At 44.2% G+C, this 14,488-nt stretch overlaps 1 protein-coding gene across 1 annotated transcript in view; it reads left to right on the top strand.

Annotated features, from left to right (window-relative positions):
• PLXNB1 (plexin B1) overlaps positions 1-14,488 on the top strand; it is an 80,018-nt gene that overhangs the window by 39,698 nt on the left and 25,832 nt on the right. The window contains exons 4-12 of the mRNA XM_075052715.1: positions 4,231-4,413; positions 4,839-4,967; positions 6,751-6,851; positions 7,545-7,677; positions 8,396-8,552; positions 11,418-11,526; positions 11,620-11,728; positions 12,346-13,206; positions 13,635-13,760. Coding sequence (XP_074908816.1) covers positions 4,231-4,413; positions 4,839-4,967; positions 6,751-6,851; positions 7,545-7,677; positions 8,396-8,552; positions 11,418-11,526; positions 11,620-11,728; positions 12,346-13,206; positions 13,635-13,760 — 1,908 coding nt within the window. The remainder of the gene's footprint in view (positions 1-4,230; positions 4,414-4,838; positions 4,968-6,750; positions 6,852-7,544; positions 7,678-8,395; positions 8,553-11,417; positions 11,527-11,619; positions 11,729-12,345; positions 13,207-13,634; positions 13,761-14,488) is intronic.

Here is a 14,488-nt window from a genome sequence, read left to right as displayed (position 1 = left end):
TGTTGCTTACGGTGAGGTGCACTTCACAACAACTTCCTGCATGGGCACCCAGGAACAAAAAAGAACATAACCAAAAACAAGTGTCAACAAAATCCTGATTTCCTATTAGTCCTTCAAAATTTTGTGCCCATGGAAGAACTTCTCCTGACCTGGTGGTTCTTTGTCTCCAGAGCTATAAGAGGTGATAATCCTTCTTGAAATTCTATGGCAAAGGCATGATGGGATGTTGCAGGATAAAAATGTGAACTGAAGTGGCTGTGACCCTGAATCCTTGCAGTCTGTCAGCCACGCTGGCTGGTGCTGTGACACTGGGGACAGTGACACAAACACAGAGCAGCAGCGTTTTCCTGGGGCGGTGCTGGAAGCAGTGTCCTGGCATGAGGCTCCGTGGTTGTGAGTAGCCTGTTTTCACCGAGGGCGTTGCTAGTCCTTAGCAGAACAGCATGTTATCTTGTGTCTTCCTTCTACAGAACAGGCTGTCCATATAATTGCCTCTTCCCAGCCTTGCGCTACAAAGAGCAAAGTGGTACCACAGAGCTTTGGAAGTTGCTGAGTTTGGTGGATGTGTGGTCCAAAACCAGTTTTAAAATTACGGTTTTCCTTTCAGTAGCTAAAGCTGACCGTAGAATACTGGAGGGACAAGGGAGTGGTAAAGAGCAGACTTGGAGCAGGACAAACGTAGGGTCAGGAGCAGTATGTAAGAGTTGGGAAGCAAGAGACTGCCCAGCTTGATGTACTGCTTTCACTGTATTTCTCAGCAATACCCCATGTGTGCTTTGCTGGGCTGCATAGCAGGAATTGTCACAGGTGATTTTTAGGGCACCTTGAGGGACTTAAATGTCAGACTGGTGTGAGTACTTTAGAAAAATCCTTCATTCAGAATGATGTAGAGTCTGCCTGTACCATTTGATCCCGTGAAGTGGGTGCACAGGGTGGGAGAAAAACGCCGGTCTCTGCTGTGCGATTCCTGGTGCATGATCCCAGGATCCCAGCTGCACAGTTTGGTACTAGTGGGCTCACTAAAGTATGGCATCTTATTAACAAGTGTGTCCAATGATATGTAAATGTCCTAACAAACTTTATCCTTCACCATTCAGTACATGGTAGCGGTTGTCATTAAGATTGTATCTAACAACATATAAGGGTCTGTGCCAGCTCCAGCCTGCTCCATTCAGTGCTGAGTGGAAGTGGCTGTCAATGAACGTTTTATGCAGGAGCAGTTTTAACTCGGTTTCAGTGGCAGCAGCTTGTGCCATATGTAAGAATAATGCTAATTAATTTCACGTTTTTCTGCCTCCAAACCAGACTGTGCACAAGGTATGCCCTTTTCCCTAGTTAGCACTGCCTCCAATTTTTAGCCCATCAGGAGAGGCTAAGATTGAGTTTTACAGTTCAATACAATCTTTTCAACTGGAAAAAAAAAAGCTTGCTTTTATAAGAATTTCAGAACTAGTGAATTTGTTCAGTTAGCTGGAGATCCATTAGTCCTCAGATGCAGGAAACTACATAGATGCCATTAGTGACTTGATAATTGGAAGTGTGAAATGTGTTTCTGCAAGGCTTGGGAAGGCTGCATATCTTCTGTGGGTGTAGTTTTCAAGGTATGTAACTTGTCCTTTTGCACTGAGCTTTCAGTCCTCTTTATGCACAGATATAGATTTGTCCTGGTGTTGCTGCCCACCTGTGCAATGTAAGAAGTGCACACCAGAATTCCTGGCAGCAGCTTCATCCAAACTTGCTGCATTGCAGTAGGACACTGGATGATCCCTGAAGTGTATTTTCAACTACATTGTCAAGATGTTATTCACTGAAAACAATTCAAACAGCTTCTATGTGAATTTATATTAGCACTTTATACAGTTATCATGGTCTTAACCCTGTAGAATGGAACAAGTTTCAGCTGTTGACTGTCATTAGCTGTGCTGCAGACAGTCCCTGCAAGGCCACGGGCAGGCTGTGCCAGTGCTGGGAGAGCTTGGACAGGTCACGTTGTTTATGGTAGATAAACGTTGTGTGTGAAGTGACTTGCCCTTGGCATGACATATAGGCAACAGCAGTGCTAAACACAACTGGGATATAACTATTTCTGACTTGTAGGTATTTTTTTTTTAAGCAAATTTTGAAAAATCAGCCTCAGTAGTGATGTTGTTAGGCTCCAACTTTTGTCTGAATTGGTACAAAGGTTGCAAAAGATGGCTAGAATCCCATTCAAAATAAACACTTGATGCTTTTGAATATGGAAATTTGGCTGTGTCCCACTTCCTAATAAGTCTTATAGGAACTGGACAACTAGAGAAATAGAAATCCTTAAGTTACAACAAGGTGGTTGGAAGAAGCTTAAGAATCAAATGACAGAGCTGGTAAGAAAAATATCTGTCACTAAAAATGAATGATAGCTTACAGGATGGTAAAAACTAACAATCATTAGAAGTTGTAACCTCCTCTGAGGCTTTAAGTCAGAGACTTATGCTTAGTGTGCAGAAAATCAGTTGAATTAGTATTTGAAAGGAAAACAATAAAGCATCAGAATGAAAATAGTGCTAGTCTAACTGGCATGGTTTCTTACATGGAACCTCTGTGTCAAGCCTTGCTTCCCTGCTAAGATAGCAATATATTTGAGAAGTGAACAGAGGTCAGCAGGTTAAATGTATTTTACTGTGGGATTTCCATAGACTTTGTCAAAAGCTCCTGGTCATTTTTAGTTTCTCCAGGAAGCAGTCAAGTATTAAAAACCAAAAACAAACAAACAAAACAACAAAAAACCAACAGAGAAATGGGAGGAGAGGGGGGAAAAAAGGTCAAGTTTTCTGCGGGGTCGGCAGGAGGTGATGAGCAGATGCCTCAAGAATGCCATGTTGTGCCGTTATCACTGACCTCCGGCGGGGGCGGCTCCATTGCCTGGTGCCGGATGGTACCGTGCAGCTCAGTGCTGCCAAATGCAAAGCCACAGACATCAGACAGAAGGAATATGTAACTCTGCTCACAAGGAGTCTAAATTCAACCACATTGCCCGAGGCAAGAGAGGGAGCTGGAGTCAGTGTGGACTGCGCAGTTAATGCCTCTGCTCCACACGCAGCTTTGTAAGAGTAATTAGTAAGGGGCTGGAGAGGAGGGTGAAATTGTTATCCATGAGGCGTTTCATGATGAAAATCATTAGTTTGCACAAGCCACATTATTTGAAGACAAGCCACTGATCGATTATAAAATGGTGGTTTTAATAGTAATTGGTTGGGTGAACAATCCTGTATTCAGTCTCCAAAAGGATACTGTAAAATTAAAGTGGATGCAGAACAGGGTGTCAAGAAAGATATAAAGCAACAGAGGATCTATCCTAGACAAGACTGAGTTTGTTACTTAGGAAAAAGATGAATTGTAATGGAATTATCTTCTCTCTACACATACAAATAGTAAATAAGTTGACAGCTTTCATTCTCTCTCCTTTAGAATTCAGTAAGTGAAAGTTTGGTGGGACTGGGAGGGATCTAACTGGAACAGAAGGATGACTGGTTTTTGCACAGTGCTCTGGAGTTAATTTTCAGAAAGCTCACAAGATGCAGAAGGATTGAAGCAGTATGCAGAGATGACTCTTGTTTTGACTTTTTGTGGGTCTCTGGTCTCTACAATTTCTATGTCTAGTTAGTAAGCACTTTGGAGCAGGTTGTGCTCCACCCTGTGTTTATGTATGTCCTGCTGCTTTGGGATTCTACTTCAGGCTTAGAATTTGTAGGTGATAAAACCATGCTAATTGTTGGTGGTGATTCTTGTGATGAGGTGGTTTTGCACTGGAAGCAGGAATTCTCATCTTTTTGGTTTTGCTTTGAAAGATACAACGAATCTTCCCCAAAACTGTATCATGGCACTGTGTAGCCAGTAAAGTTTTTTGGAGAACTTAAGAGTTTATTGGAGTTTCAATGCATTTCATTACTGATGCTGAATGGACTTGCTGAAAGGTCTGCAGGATTCTGAGAGGGTACAAACAGCCAACATACCTAAATTAATTATTAAAAGCTATTTTTTTTTACTCTCAGTGAAAAAGCTTAGAGGGGTTCAAAGCTGACTTCACTGCTGGTGTACCTGTTTAAGGAATTTGGGTGGAAGGGGATGGTGGGAAGTGTTAAAGGTGCTAATGTTCCTTGTATTGGGTTTTTTGGGGTGGGGGGTCTTTGTGGGGTTTTGTTGTTGGTTTTTTTTTTTTACTGATTTCCCTGTTCTTTCCACTCCCCAAAAAAGGACACCCTGTATGCATACCCCTGTGGCTCTGACCACACTCCCAGCCCCATGGCCAGCCGGGTACCATTAGAAGCAGCCCCCCTCCTGGAGAAAACAGAGGCCCGTCTGACAGCTGTGGCAGTGAATGTGGAAGATGGCCACACCATTGCTTTTCTGGGAGACAGCAGAGGGAGACTGCACAAGGTATGATCTGGATGCAACAGGAAGCAAAGAGGATAAAACTCATCAAGGATGCTCAGGTGCAAGGGGAAAAAAAGGCAATTTCTCTTGTCCCTTGGGAAGTCAGGTTCCTGCTAAAGATCATTACTATCAGATAGTCTCTTCTCACACGGTACTGACTGTTGAGAATGTGAATGCCTCAAACAGTGGTCACGTTGTCTTTGGTTACATCTGCACTGAGCCAGCATCAGGGCTGGTTCATCCTACGTGGCTTCCACTGGTATTGCTAGGCATGTGCTTCATGTGGCTGAAGTCACTGCATTGAGATTTTGGTGGGGGGTTGAAATCCTCACACACAGCAGTGGTTCCGACTTGTTCCTGATGTAGGATAGGTACCCCCAATTCCTGCTGTGATACTTTGCTTGCATATAACTGTGACTCTCTTGCAGGTGTACTTAGGAGCAATGGGAGATGCACGTATATACGCGTCTTTAGCTATCCAGTTAAATAGCATGGTGAGTGGAGACCTGCTGTTTGACCAGTTGCAGGAGCACCTCTTTGTCATGACCCAGTCAATGGTAAGAGCAATAAAATCCCTTCCACAGAAGACCTGAAAGCATTTGAGGTCCAGACAAGCTGCTGATGGGAGTAGGGGAGGCAGAGAAACAGCGTGCATAGCTAAGCCTGTGCTGGGCAGCAGCTGCGTGCCAGTCTGGCTTACAGGGATGGGGACTGGCCTTTTGCAAAAGCTGGAGGAAGCGTGGGAGAAGTCTTGTTACCCTAAACTGTGGCCTGTTTGTGTGTACGTTTCCTTAAGTCAGTCAGACTGTATCAGCAGTGATGGAGGAATGTGAACTGCAGGTTATAAAAGGCTGCTCTATTGGCATGAAGACAAGCAAGAGACTGCAAATTCCTGGGTTCCTCTGTGTTGAGCAGGAACTGTTTGGACAACAGTTTGCATCTCTATCTGAGCAGAAGAATGTGAGCCTTCAGGGTTCACAAATAATGTGATCTGTCTTGGTTTTGCAAAAGATTAAAAAGAGAAAAGGGAAGTTTTGTGTAATTAAAACTGTGACACTTCTGTTTTTAATCAGTTGAAAGATTAAGCTGTTCTGTAGGCATGTAACCTATAAAAAAGCAGAAATGTGTGGTAAATATCTTTAGATAGCAGAGTTGTGCTCTGACTGGGTATATAATAACAGTCTTGCAGATGAAATCAAGCTGTATATGGAACCACGTGAGGCACCTTTCCCTCTTCTCTTGCTTTCTGTAATTCTGTTTGTGCCCAGTGGCAGTTGGAGGAGGCACTGCGATGCCTCAGGCTCTTGGGATATTGGTGTCTGCTGAGTAGGAAATCGAACTACGGATACTTTGAGAGGTTTTGTACAACACCGCTCATATCAGCTCCTTGAGCTGGAAAGAAAAGGCTTTTCCTAGCAAAGGAAAAAGCAGCCCTTGAGTTACTCTGAAGGAAAGAACAAACAAAAAATGAGAGCATGCCAGAAAATCACTGTTTCCCTTCACACACACACCCCCCAGTGCACTTTCAGATACTCAAAAGGAGGAGTTGAAATCTGTAAGTGGAAGAAGATTAGGGAAATGTGAAATATATCCTTAACAGTAATTGTTCTGTCAATTAAAAAATGTACTTAGCAAAAGTAATAGGTTGGGGATTAGAAGTTGGTATTTTAAAGTAACTGACAGTGTAGTAGCTGAAGTGTAGTAGCAGATTAAAGAGAGGGCAAGAGGCTGAAATCAGCAAGGATGGTAAAGTAAAGCAGAAGTGTCTTGCAAGTAAAACTTACCCAGATGGCAAAAGGTTTTTGTTCCACATTGATCAAAGCTTCTTGGTCTACTTTCAGTCAAAATGATAGTTTTTCCAGGTAGAGCTGGGCAATGGTGCAGATGCATTCAGAGGCCTCAGCTGGAGCTGCTGTCTTCAGCTTCAGTCACCTATATGTCAAGAGAGATTATCTCCCATGACAGAGTCCAGAAAAGCAAAAGAGCAAATGGTATTCAGTCTGCTATTCTTTGATCCATTTTGTTCAAATACAGTTTTATCACTAAATAAAGTCTCCTTCTTGCAAAAAGTGTCACAGATAACCCGTTAATAGCAATACACTTTGCTTGCCTCAGTACATCTGTACAGCCTGATATTTACATGTCCTTCACCAATATGTGAAATGGCCATTCACATGGGCTCTGAAAACTTGTTCCTTTTTTCTTTATGCAATATTGGGGATTAAGAAGTTGTTTCAGTGAGCATGTAGATGACGGAACTTGCTAGTTAGGCAGAAGAAGCCATAGACCTGGAGCCTGTGTTGTGTGTGCTGCTTTTACGCTGATGTCTTTCTCTGACAGGTGGTGAAGGTTCCCATACTGGAATGTTCCCTGCACTTGGACTGTGAATCCTGTCTGGCATTGAAAGATCCTTACTGTGGCTGGTGTGTCCTTCAGGGACGGTAAGATAGATCCCAGTTCACCTGCAAGGATTTTGGAGGAATAGTGCCTAGGGATTGTCTCCACTTATGTCTGTGTGTCTGGATTTAGTTTTAGTTCCTTTATGGGATATTCTTTATGGGATTCTGTCTAACTTACCATTCCTCTGTCTGCCTCCCTAAAACACTGCCAGCAGTCACTGTTGCACACAAGGGTATCTTGCCATTGCTTTGTGGGTCTTTGGTCACCACTCATGATGCTCCTGTCCAGTGGATTTCAGCCTGGGTTTAGTCTGACTGCAGCTCAAACTGCCTCATTTCAAATGTAGAGAAACTATCTTACCTCTTCTGGTGTCACTCTCTTATTTAACAGTCTTTTATTTAGCACTCTTTTTCACTTGCTCCCCTATTGATGTTGCTTAATGAGACATGGTTTATGCCGGTGTGTCTGTCTGCTTGCTGGCTCTATCTCCCCATAGAATGCCGTAAGAACTAGTTTATGACCCTTGAAGCTCAAAAAGTGCCTACCCATCTATATTTTGGCAACACTTCATTGTATTATTGAAGGTGGTGGGAAGCTGGGACTTCCATAGCTTGTGTAGCAGCTTCCCCAAGACTCTAGCAAGGCTTCGGACAGGCAGTGTCAGCTTGGAAGCCGAACATGTCCTGCTAGGGCTGCACAGATCTCTCATAGGGCTTCTTGCTCTTTTCCTGCAGGTGCAGCCGTCGCTCTGAGTGCTTGCGGTCCAGGTTGAGTGAGCAGTGGCTCTGGAGCTTTAACTCTACACAGCAGTGTCTGTCTGTTCACTCACTAACTCCAGCCAATATCAGCAGAGAGGAAAAGAGAAATGTGAGTGGTGACAATCCTCTGATGATGCTCAAGCGTGTAGAAAGTCCCCTGCAAACTCTGAGGAGTCACAAGTCTTCCTGTTGCTTTCAGTGGGGTACTGAATCACTGAGCCTTCAAGCACAATGTTGTCTGCCTCACATAAGGGACTTAACAGCTTGGGTCTACCAGCCAATTTAATTGTTTGGGGTTTTTTTTTCCCCGTAAAACTAAATGTCCCTGCCTGCTAAGAGTTACTGGGTATTCTGGAATATTTGATGGCTGCTTGGGTGGGGTCCCTCCTTGGCTTGGTATCTATAAAGTGCCTGTGTCTGTGGCTTCACAGTGTTTCTGACACTTGCTGTCAGGAAGATCTGAAAGGATTTACCCAAAATTATGGCTTCAGTCTGGCATCTGAGAGCTGGCAGAAAAGCTAAGAAGGTGCTGTAGTGTTTTGAAGTCTGTCATGTCAGGAGGTGGCAAGAACCTGTCTTTTGCTAGAGACTTGGGCAAAGGGGGAAGTTGCTAATTGCTTGGTAGATGCCAAGTTCAGTTTGGGAACGGTAAGAGATGATGAATGGAACACTCAGTCCTAGGAGGCATTATAGCAATAATAGGTGTACAGGTAGATAACTACTTTATGGGGCTCTTGCTTTGAAAAAAATAGAACTAGAAAATCAGATGACATGAAGAAGAATGTGTTAGAGGGCAAATTATTTACTGGATATTATTGAATTGGTAGATATTCCTGGCTATCTTGGACTTACCTCCTCTGCATGAAGAAGAATTTTACTCATGTTACTTTGAAGATTATGAAAGCCCAGCAGTTCTGACAGAGTCAGGAATCATGTGTCCTTCTCCAGATCCCAGCCAAGCACCAGCTTTGCCAACAGGAGCAGGTCAGTGAAATGCTTTAAATGCAGCATGATAGCTCTGATAACATTGTTGGGAGAAAGTATGTTGTAGGTCCGTCACATTGCCAGAATTAACAGCCATGAATGTATGTGTTCTGTCAGCAGGTGTTCATTTCATTCTGTCATAATATCTGTTTGCTTTCTACTTGTTTGTCACACACATCCTGTGCTATTTTGGGCTGTTGCCAAATTCCAATGCCAAATTCTGGTAGTTGGAAAGGAGATCCTGCTTGAAGGGTTGTATGCAAATCTGAACATGATATGAAATGCAGTCTAGAGTGGTGACTGGTTTGGCAGCTTTGTCATAAATCTGGAGAGAGAACTCTCTTAAATACTGCTTTATTATTTAAATCAAAATTTAAATCTTCTCAAAATCCACGTAGTAGTGGGAGAAGGAAGTACATGTAAGGAAAGGCAAGAAGAACCCACAGTCCTTAAAGTTAGAAATGAATCTGCAATGCGGCATAACCCCAGAAAATACATAGTCAGCCTTCTATTACTGTGAACAATAATCGGCTGAGTATTGCTAATTGGCCACTCCAAAGAACCTGGAAAGTTCTCAGTTTATAGTCTTTGCCTTGGATTTTACCCAGCCTGTCAGTGTGAGCTCTGATGAGCTGATGTCTTCAAAGAGCTTGTTCATCTGAAGTAAAAGGCAGGTGCCGATTGGGAAGCATTCCACACGATTCACCTAAATGGCTAAACAGATTTTCCATGCAAGTATGCAGCTGGCTAATAGGACTGAAGCAATCTCCATGGACATAACATGACAGCAGAACCCAGCTAACGCACTCATTCAATCTCAAACTCCTTCATTTTTAGTTTTATTTACAATATTATTATACCTGGCTTTCACATTACTTTAGTCTGGAACAAATCAACCAGATCTCCACTCAGGGTGGTCAGGCACAGAGGGAAAGGGGTTCATGCGCTGCTGCTGCTAAGTGGCCAGAATTGGCTTCTTTATTTAGTTCTGTAAATGTGAGCCTGAATTTAAGCACAGTTGTGAAAAATCAGTGTAGATAAAGCCACAATCTAGTTCCCATTATTCCAGGTTTCAGATATTCTTACTGACTCCTTTGTAAGTCAGTCTTGCTTTTATTTCGAGACTCCATAGATGCTTTATCTATGTGACTTTCATATTGCATCTCTGAGACTTAACAAGTTGCTTCTGTTTTATAGCCTGAACTTGCTCATGGATGGTTTGTGTCCACTTGATCTATTTGTGTTGTCCTTTTGCTTCCATAGCTGTTCTCCCACTCAATGAACTATGGCCAGGCATTCTCAGCACTGAGTTTTGCCATGTTAACTGTGTGCCAACTTCATCTTCTTTTGTTACTCAGAATTCCTCTTTCCTTCACTATATTGCTAGCCCTTCTTTGCACAGCTTCTGTGCTCTGCTAAGATGAATTTGAAGCTGGTAACCAGAATTGTACACTGTTTTCTAAATGAGGTCTTATCAGCGCCTTAGATACTGGCACTTTTCTATTCCTAGTTGTAATACTTTTCCCAGCTCACTAAAATATTTGGATTTTTTCAGCTTTCTTTTAAAGGTTGCATACCAGCTCATCAGTCACTTTAAGCTGTTGAGCTCCAAGTTGATAGCAGAAACTCTTGCTCTCAATTTGCAAGTGCACGACCTCATCTTCTGTACTGTTGAACAGTATTGGCAGTCATGGGAAATAATGGCCTTTCTGGAGAAAGGAATATTCCTAAATATGGTGTCATAACCCTGAAATCCTGGGAGGTGTTAGCCCTTCCACCACTGTGAAATGCAATCACCTTTATGACAGTGATGGGAGTTGACAGTACTGCAGTGACTCCTGCCTCCAGCTGCATATGATAGCCTTATTTTCTCCTAATCGTTGGTTTTCATACACACCTCATCATCAGCTGTTTTACCAGCATACTGCTTTACTTGTCATCCTATCAGGAATGCAGCTTAGGCCTGACTGATCCTTCACCAGACATGCTAATTGTTTTGTTGTGAATAGAGCTTGCTTGCAAGAGGAGGTCTGAATTCTGTGAGAGGAACACTGGACAAGCTTCGTGTTACTTATTTTTATAGCAAACTGTCTTGGAGAAATGGCAGCTCCTGCAGTTGAGCAGAGCATGCAGTATGTTCCCATTATTTGGAGAACTAATACCCAACTCCAGTGTTGGGAGCATTTGTCTGGAACAAGATTAACTAGCTGGTTTAGTACTGTCATATGCAAAATACCTCCTTCAGGCTCATGCTATTAGCTGTAGTAAGTTTTGACCATCTCTGCAGCTATTTGGTCTATCAGAAAACAGTGATAGTCTCTTCCCAAAGAGAACTGGGCTATCCTGAGGCTTGTAGTTGACACGAGACCTGGATTTAAAGCGGATAAGCCTTCAGTCATTGCAAGTGAGATTACAAGTCTTATAAACCTCTTCACTGACTCACTTCTTAGTCTGGACATAGAACAAAGCTGTCAAGGTGAAGGCAGCATGTGAAGGACATGTCAGTTCTAAGGGTTTGGTTTTCCTTTGGATGACAAAGGAAGACAATCGGCTTTGAGCCTGGAATGATACATCTTCGTCTAACACAGAAATGACAGTGGAATTATAGCAAATAAAGATGGAGGGATCTTCAGACTAGTCTTCCTTCACATGGGTTGGCAAAAGCTGTCATAAACTACTCCTGACAAACTTATCCAACCTGTTTTTAGTGTCCGTAGGATAATCCAGTGATTGAGATGCTAGAAGCATGGAAGGGAATCTGCCTCCATGTTTGACAGTGTCTTTCCTAAAGCATGCTGTGTCTCTTAAGAGTATGGTAGACTTATAGTGGCTCCATTTCTAAGAAATTTTTATTTTCATTTTCAGATCATGTCACCATAAAGCTCGTAGTGCGTTTCCATGACATCTTCATTGCTTCTGTGGACTTCTCTTTCTATGACTGTGCTGCAGTGGCCCTGCTGTGGAAATCGGCACCGTGAGCACCTGCTTTTTCTTGTCTGTAGTTATAGGGAGGGTAGCTGTCCCTTCCTGGGTCGTCTTAGTAGCTGCTTTTCTATCATTGTTCCAGGTGCCAGAAGTGTGTGAGCAGTCTCTGGGGATGCAACTGGTGCATCCAGCAGCACCTCTGCACCCATAAAGCAGCCTGTGAGGAAGGAACCATTATCTACAATGAAAGGGTGCGTCTCCTACTTGATCCTAGTCCTATGTGATATAACAGCCTCGGTGAGTTGCCGTGAGTCAGATCTCTTCTCAGGTAAAATAGCAGCTGTCAGTCATGTCAAGCAAGGAAGTGAGCTGTTGGAGCAAAGTCTCCCCTTGGAGCGACACAAGGTTCCACGTCCCTGATGTTACAAGGCCTTGCTAGGTTTCTGGGGAATTTCCACCAGATGAAGCAGGTCACCCTTCTCTTGGGGTTATGCAGCCTGTGTTTTCAAAACGAGGGACAAGAAAGAGCAAGCTGGCAGGGAGGCTGCGAGTGGGGAGGTGGAACAGATGCCCAGTTTGTGGCTGCCACAGGTGGCCTTGGAATTTTATGGGGGATGAAGGCAGGCAGACCTCCCTCTGAGCAGAGGCAAATGCAGTCATCTGTTGCTGGATCTTCTGCACTGTGAGCATTCCCCAGTCCCATCCCAAGACAAGGTGACATGAGATGCAGCTCTCATTGAAATCCAGGTGGTGAAGCAGCCTCTTGTGGACACTGCTATGGGAAGTAATGTGGAGTGTTTTTCTGCTTAGGTTTTATTCTGTTTCATTTTTTTCTCTTTTCTCACCCCACTGTGTTGTTTTTCTCTAGGCCCAGATCCCACCCTCAAGCGTGTTTCCTTCTTCAGCAGCTCCCCTCACCAAGTCCTCTACCACACCCCTAACTGCGGCCACAAAACCCATCACTCCCCCAGTGCATGTGGTACAGAGCACTGTGCCCCTCACAGAGCCCAACCATGTCACGCTCTCTGCAACCTCAGATACGACGACTGAGCCTACAGAAACCCTAAGCTATACATACTTGACTCTCTCAACTGAAGCAGCCTCTCTCCAGGCTGTTACAGAATCCCCTCTACCACCACCAGCAGACAAACCTGCTGTCACTGTGCCAGAGACAACTTCTCACGCTGCATCTGTCCTCACCAGCCCATCCAAACATGTGGATCATGCAGCCTTGCCCACTGAAGGGCCGGCCACTGCCCAGGAGCCATGGAATACCAACCCACCCACCACCCTAGTGGGTAGTCCTCTGCATACATCTGCAGCAGTAGCCACACCTTCCCCTCATGTCACCAGTTTCAAGTGGCCTCCAAGTTCTTTTCCTACCACAGAGGTACTGACATCTGCCATCCCATCTCCTCAAACCCCCAGCCAGGTGCCGGGGAGCCCTGCTGCCTCTGACAACTCTCCCAGATTGCTGGGAACTGAACTACCTGCTTCAGAGCTCCCACCATCGGCTCCCCCAGACTGGCTGCTGGAGGAAGGCACAGAGCTCCAGGACACAGAGGACTGGATGGATTTGCTACAGGCTGAGAATGACACATCTCCCTTCTCTGCTTCTACTCTTCTGTCGGGTGATGGTGATTCTTCAGAGAGGGATGTCCCTGACTTTCCCAGGATCCTCCACCCTGACCTCGACTATCAGTATGATGCCCCTGAGTTTTGGGAGGAGGTAAATTGCTGGGCTTTGGAATTTACAGTCTAAGACTGTAACACTTTGAAACTTCCGTACAGATTGCTGGTCTAGTATTTCAGCACACAGGAGAGGTTGTGCCCTCTTGAGAGTATAGAAGCTGACTGCTGTAATGTGCCCGGTGAGAAGTGGCAGCCTGAGGAAGAAAATTGTGTGCAGGGTTCCCAGGTCTTGTAGAAATGCTGCTGGCCTGAAGGTGGCAGCTGCTGTGATGTCCAGCATATTCATAGCTTTCTGCTGTTCACCTCTTTGGGCTCTTGCATTGCTTTCTTGTAACTTCGCGGTAAAGAAGCACGGCCGAGTCTTCATTCAGGCAGGGCTTGTTTCTCTGTTGGCATGTTAGGCTTTAATTCCCTGTATCAGAGCCATGGAGATCTTTTTCTCTAAAGACCTGTGTTTGTTTTCAGAACGAAGAGCTTAGCTGGGGTCCAGATGCGTGTCCCTGTGTGCAGGGAATCCAGGGATCTTCGCTGTTTCCAGTCAATGTGGCAAGGAAGATAACCCTGCTGGGAAGGAACTTCCACCTCTATCAGGTAGTCAGCCCAACGCCATCAGCATTGAGAAACTGTATTAATGCAGAGCACTGCTTGGGCAACCTGTCTGCTGGACTGCTAAAAATACATATGAGGCAGTTGTGGCTCTGCCTAGGTTTCTCCTGTTTTCAGAAACACCTAGAGGAATGACCTACTTCTGTGAATAAAGAATTACATAGCTGGATTTATTGGTGGGTAGGAGGTCACCCAGAGAAAGGGAGAGTACAGGTGTGCACCAACCTGCTGGAGAAGATCTGCATGCGTTTGGATTAAGTTGCACCTGTGCTGCACTGTAGATGGTAGTTCTTGGAATAACTTCCTGCTGAATCTCTGCTGATTGTTTGTGTCTCCATTAGTTTAAAGATAAGTTACCTGTTCCCTTTGCTTTCTGGCACGCTCATGTTAATGTGGCTATTCCTGTCATACCTGAAACTTCTGCAATGGGGAAAACCACCCTTGAAAGCTATGTTTCTTGGGTGTGCCTCTGATAAAAATACTCTTTGCTTCTCAAGACAGAAGACTGATTTAGTAACCTTTTACAAACAACTGCCTCAGAACATGCAGCCCACAGACTAATTGTTACTTTATATGTTAAACCTGATATACTGCACTGCTCAGAGGAGCGGAGCTGGTTACAGATGCATATTCATCTTTTTTACAGGGAGTGTCTAAGCAATTCAGTGGAAGATTTACAGGGGGAGAGAGAAAAAATATATACTTAGTGTTTT

The sequence above is a fragment of the Buteo buteo genome, chromosome 21, assembly GCF_964188355.1.
Source record: "Buteo buteo chromosome 21, bButBut1.hap1.1, whole genome shotgun sequence".
NCBI lineage: Eukaryota > Metazoa > Chordata > Aves > Accipitriformes > Accipitridae > Buteo > Buteo buteo.
This window is presented reverse-complemented; position numbering and strand designations above follow the sequence as displayed.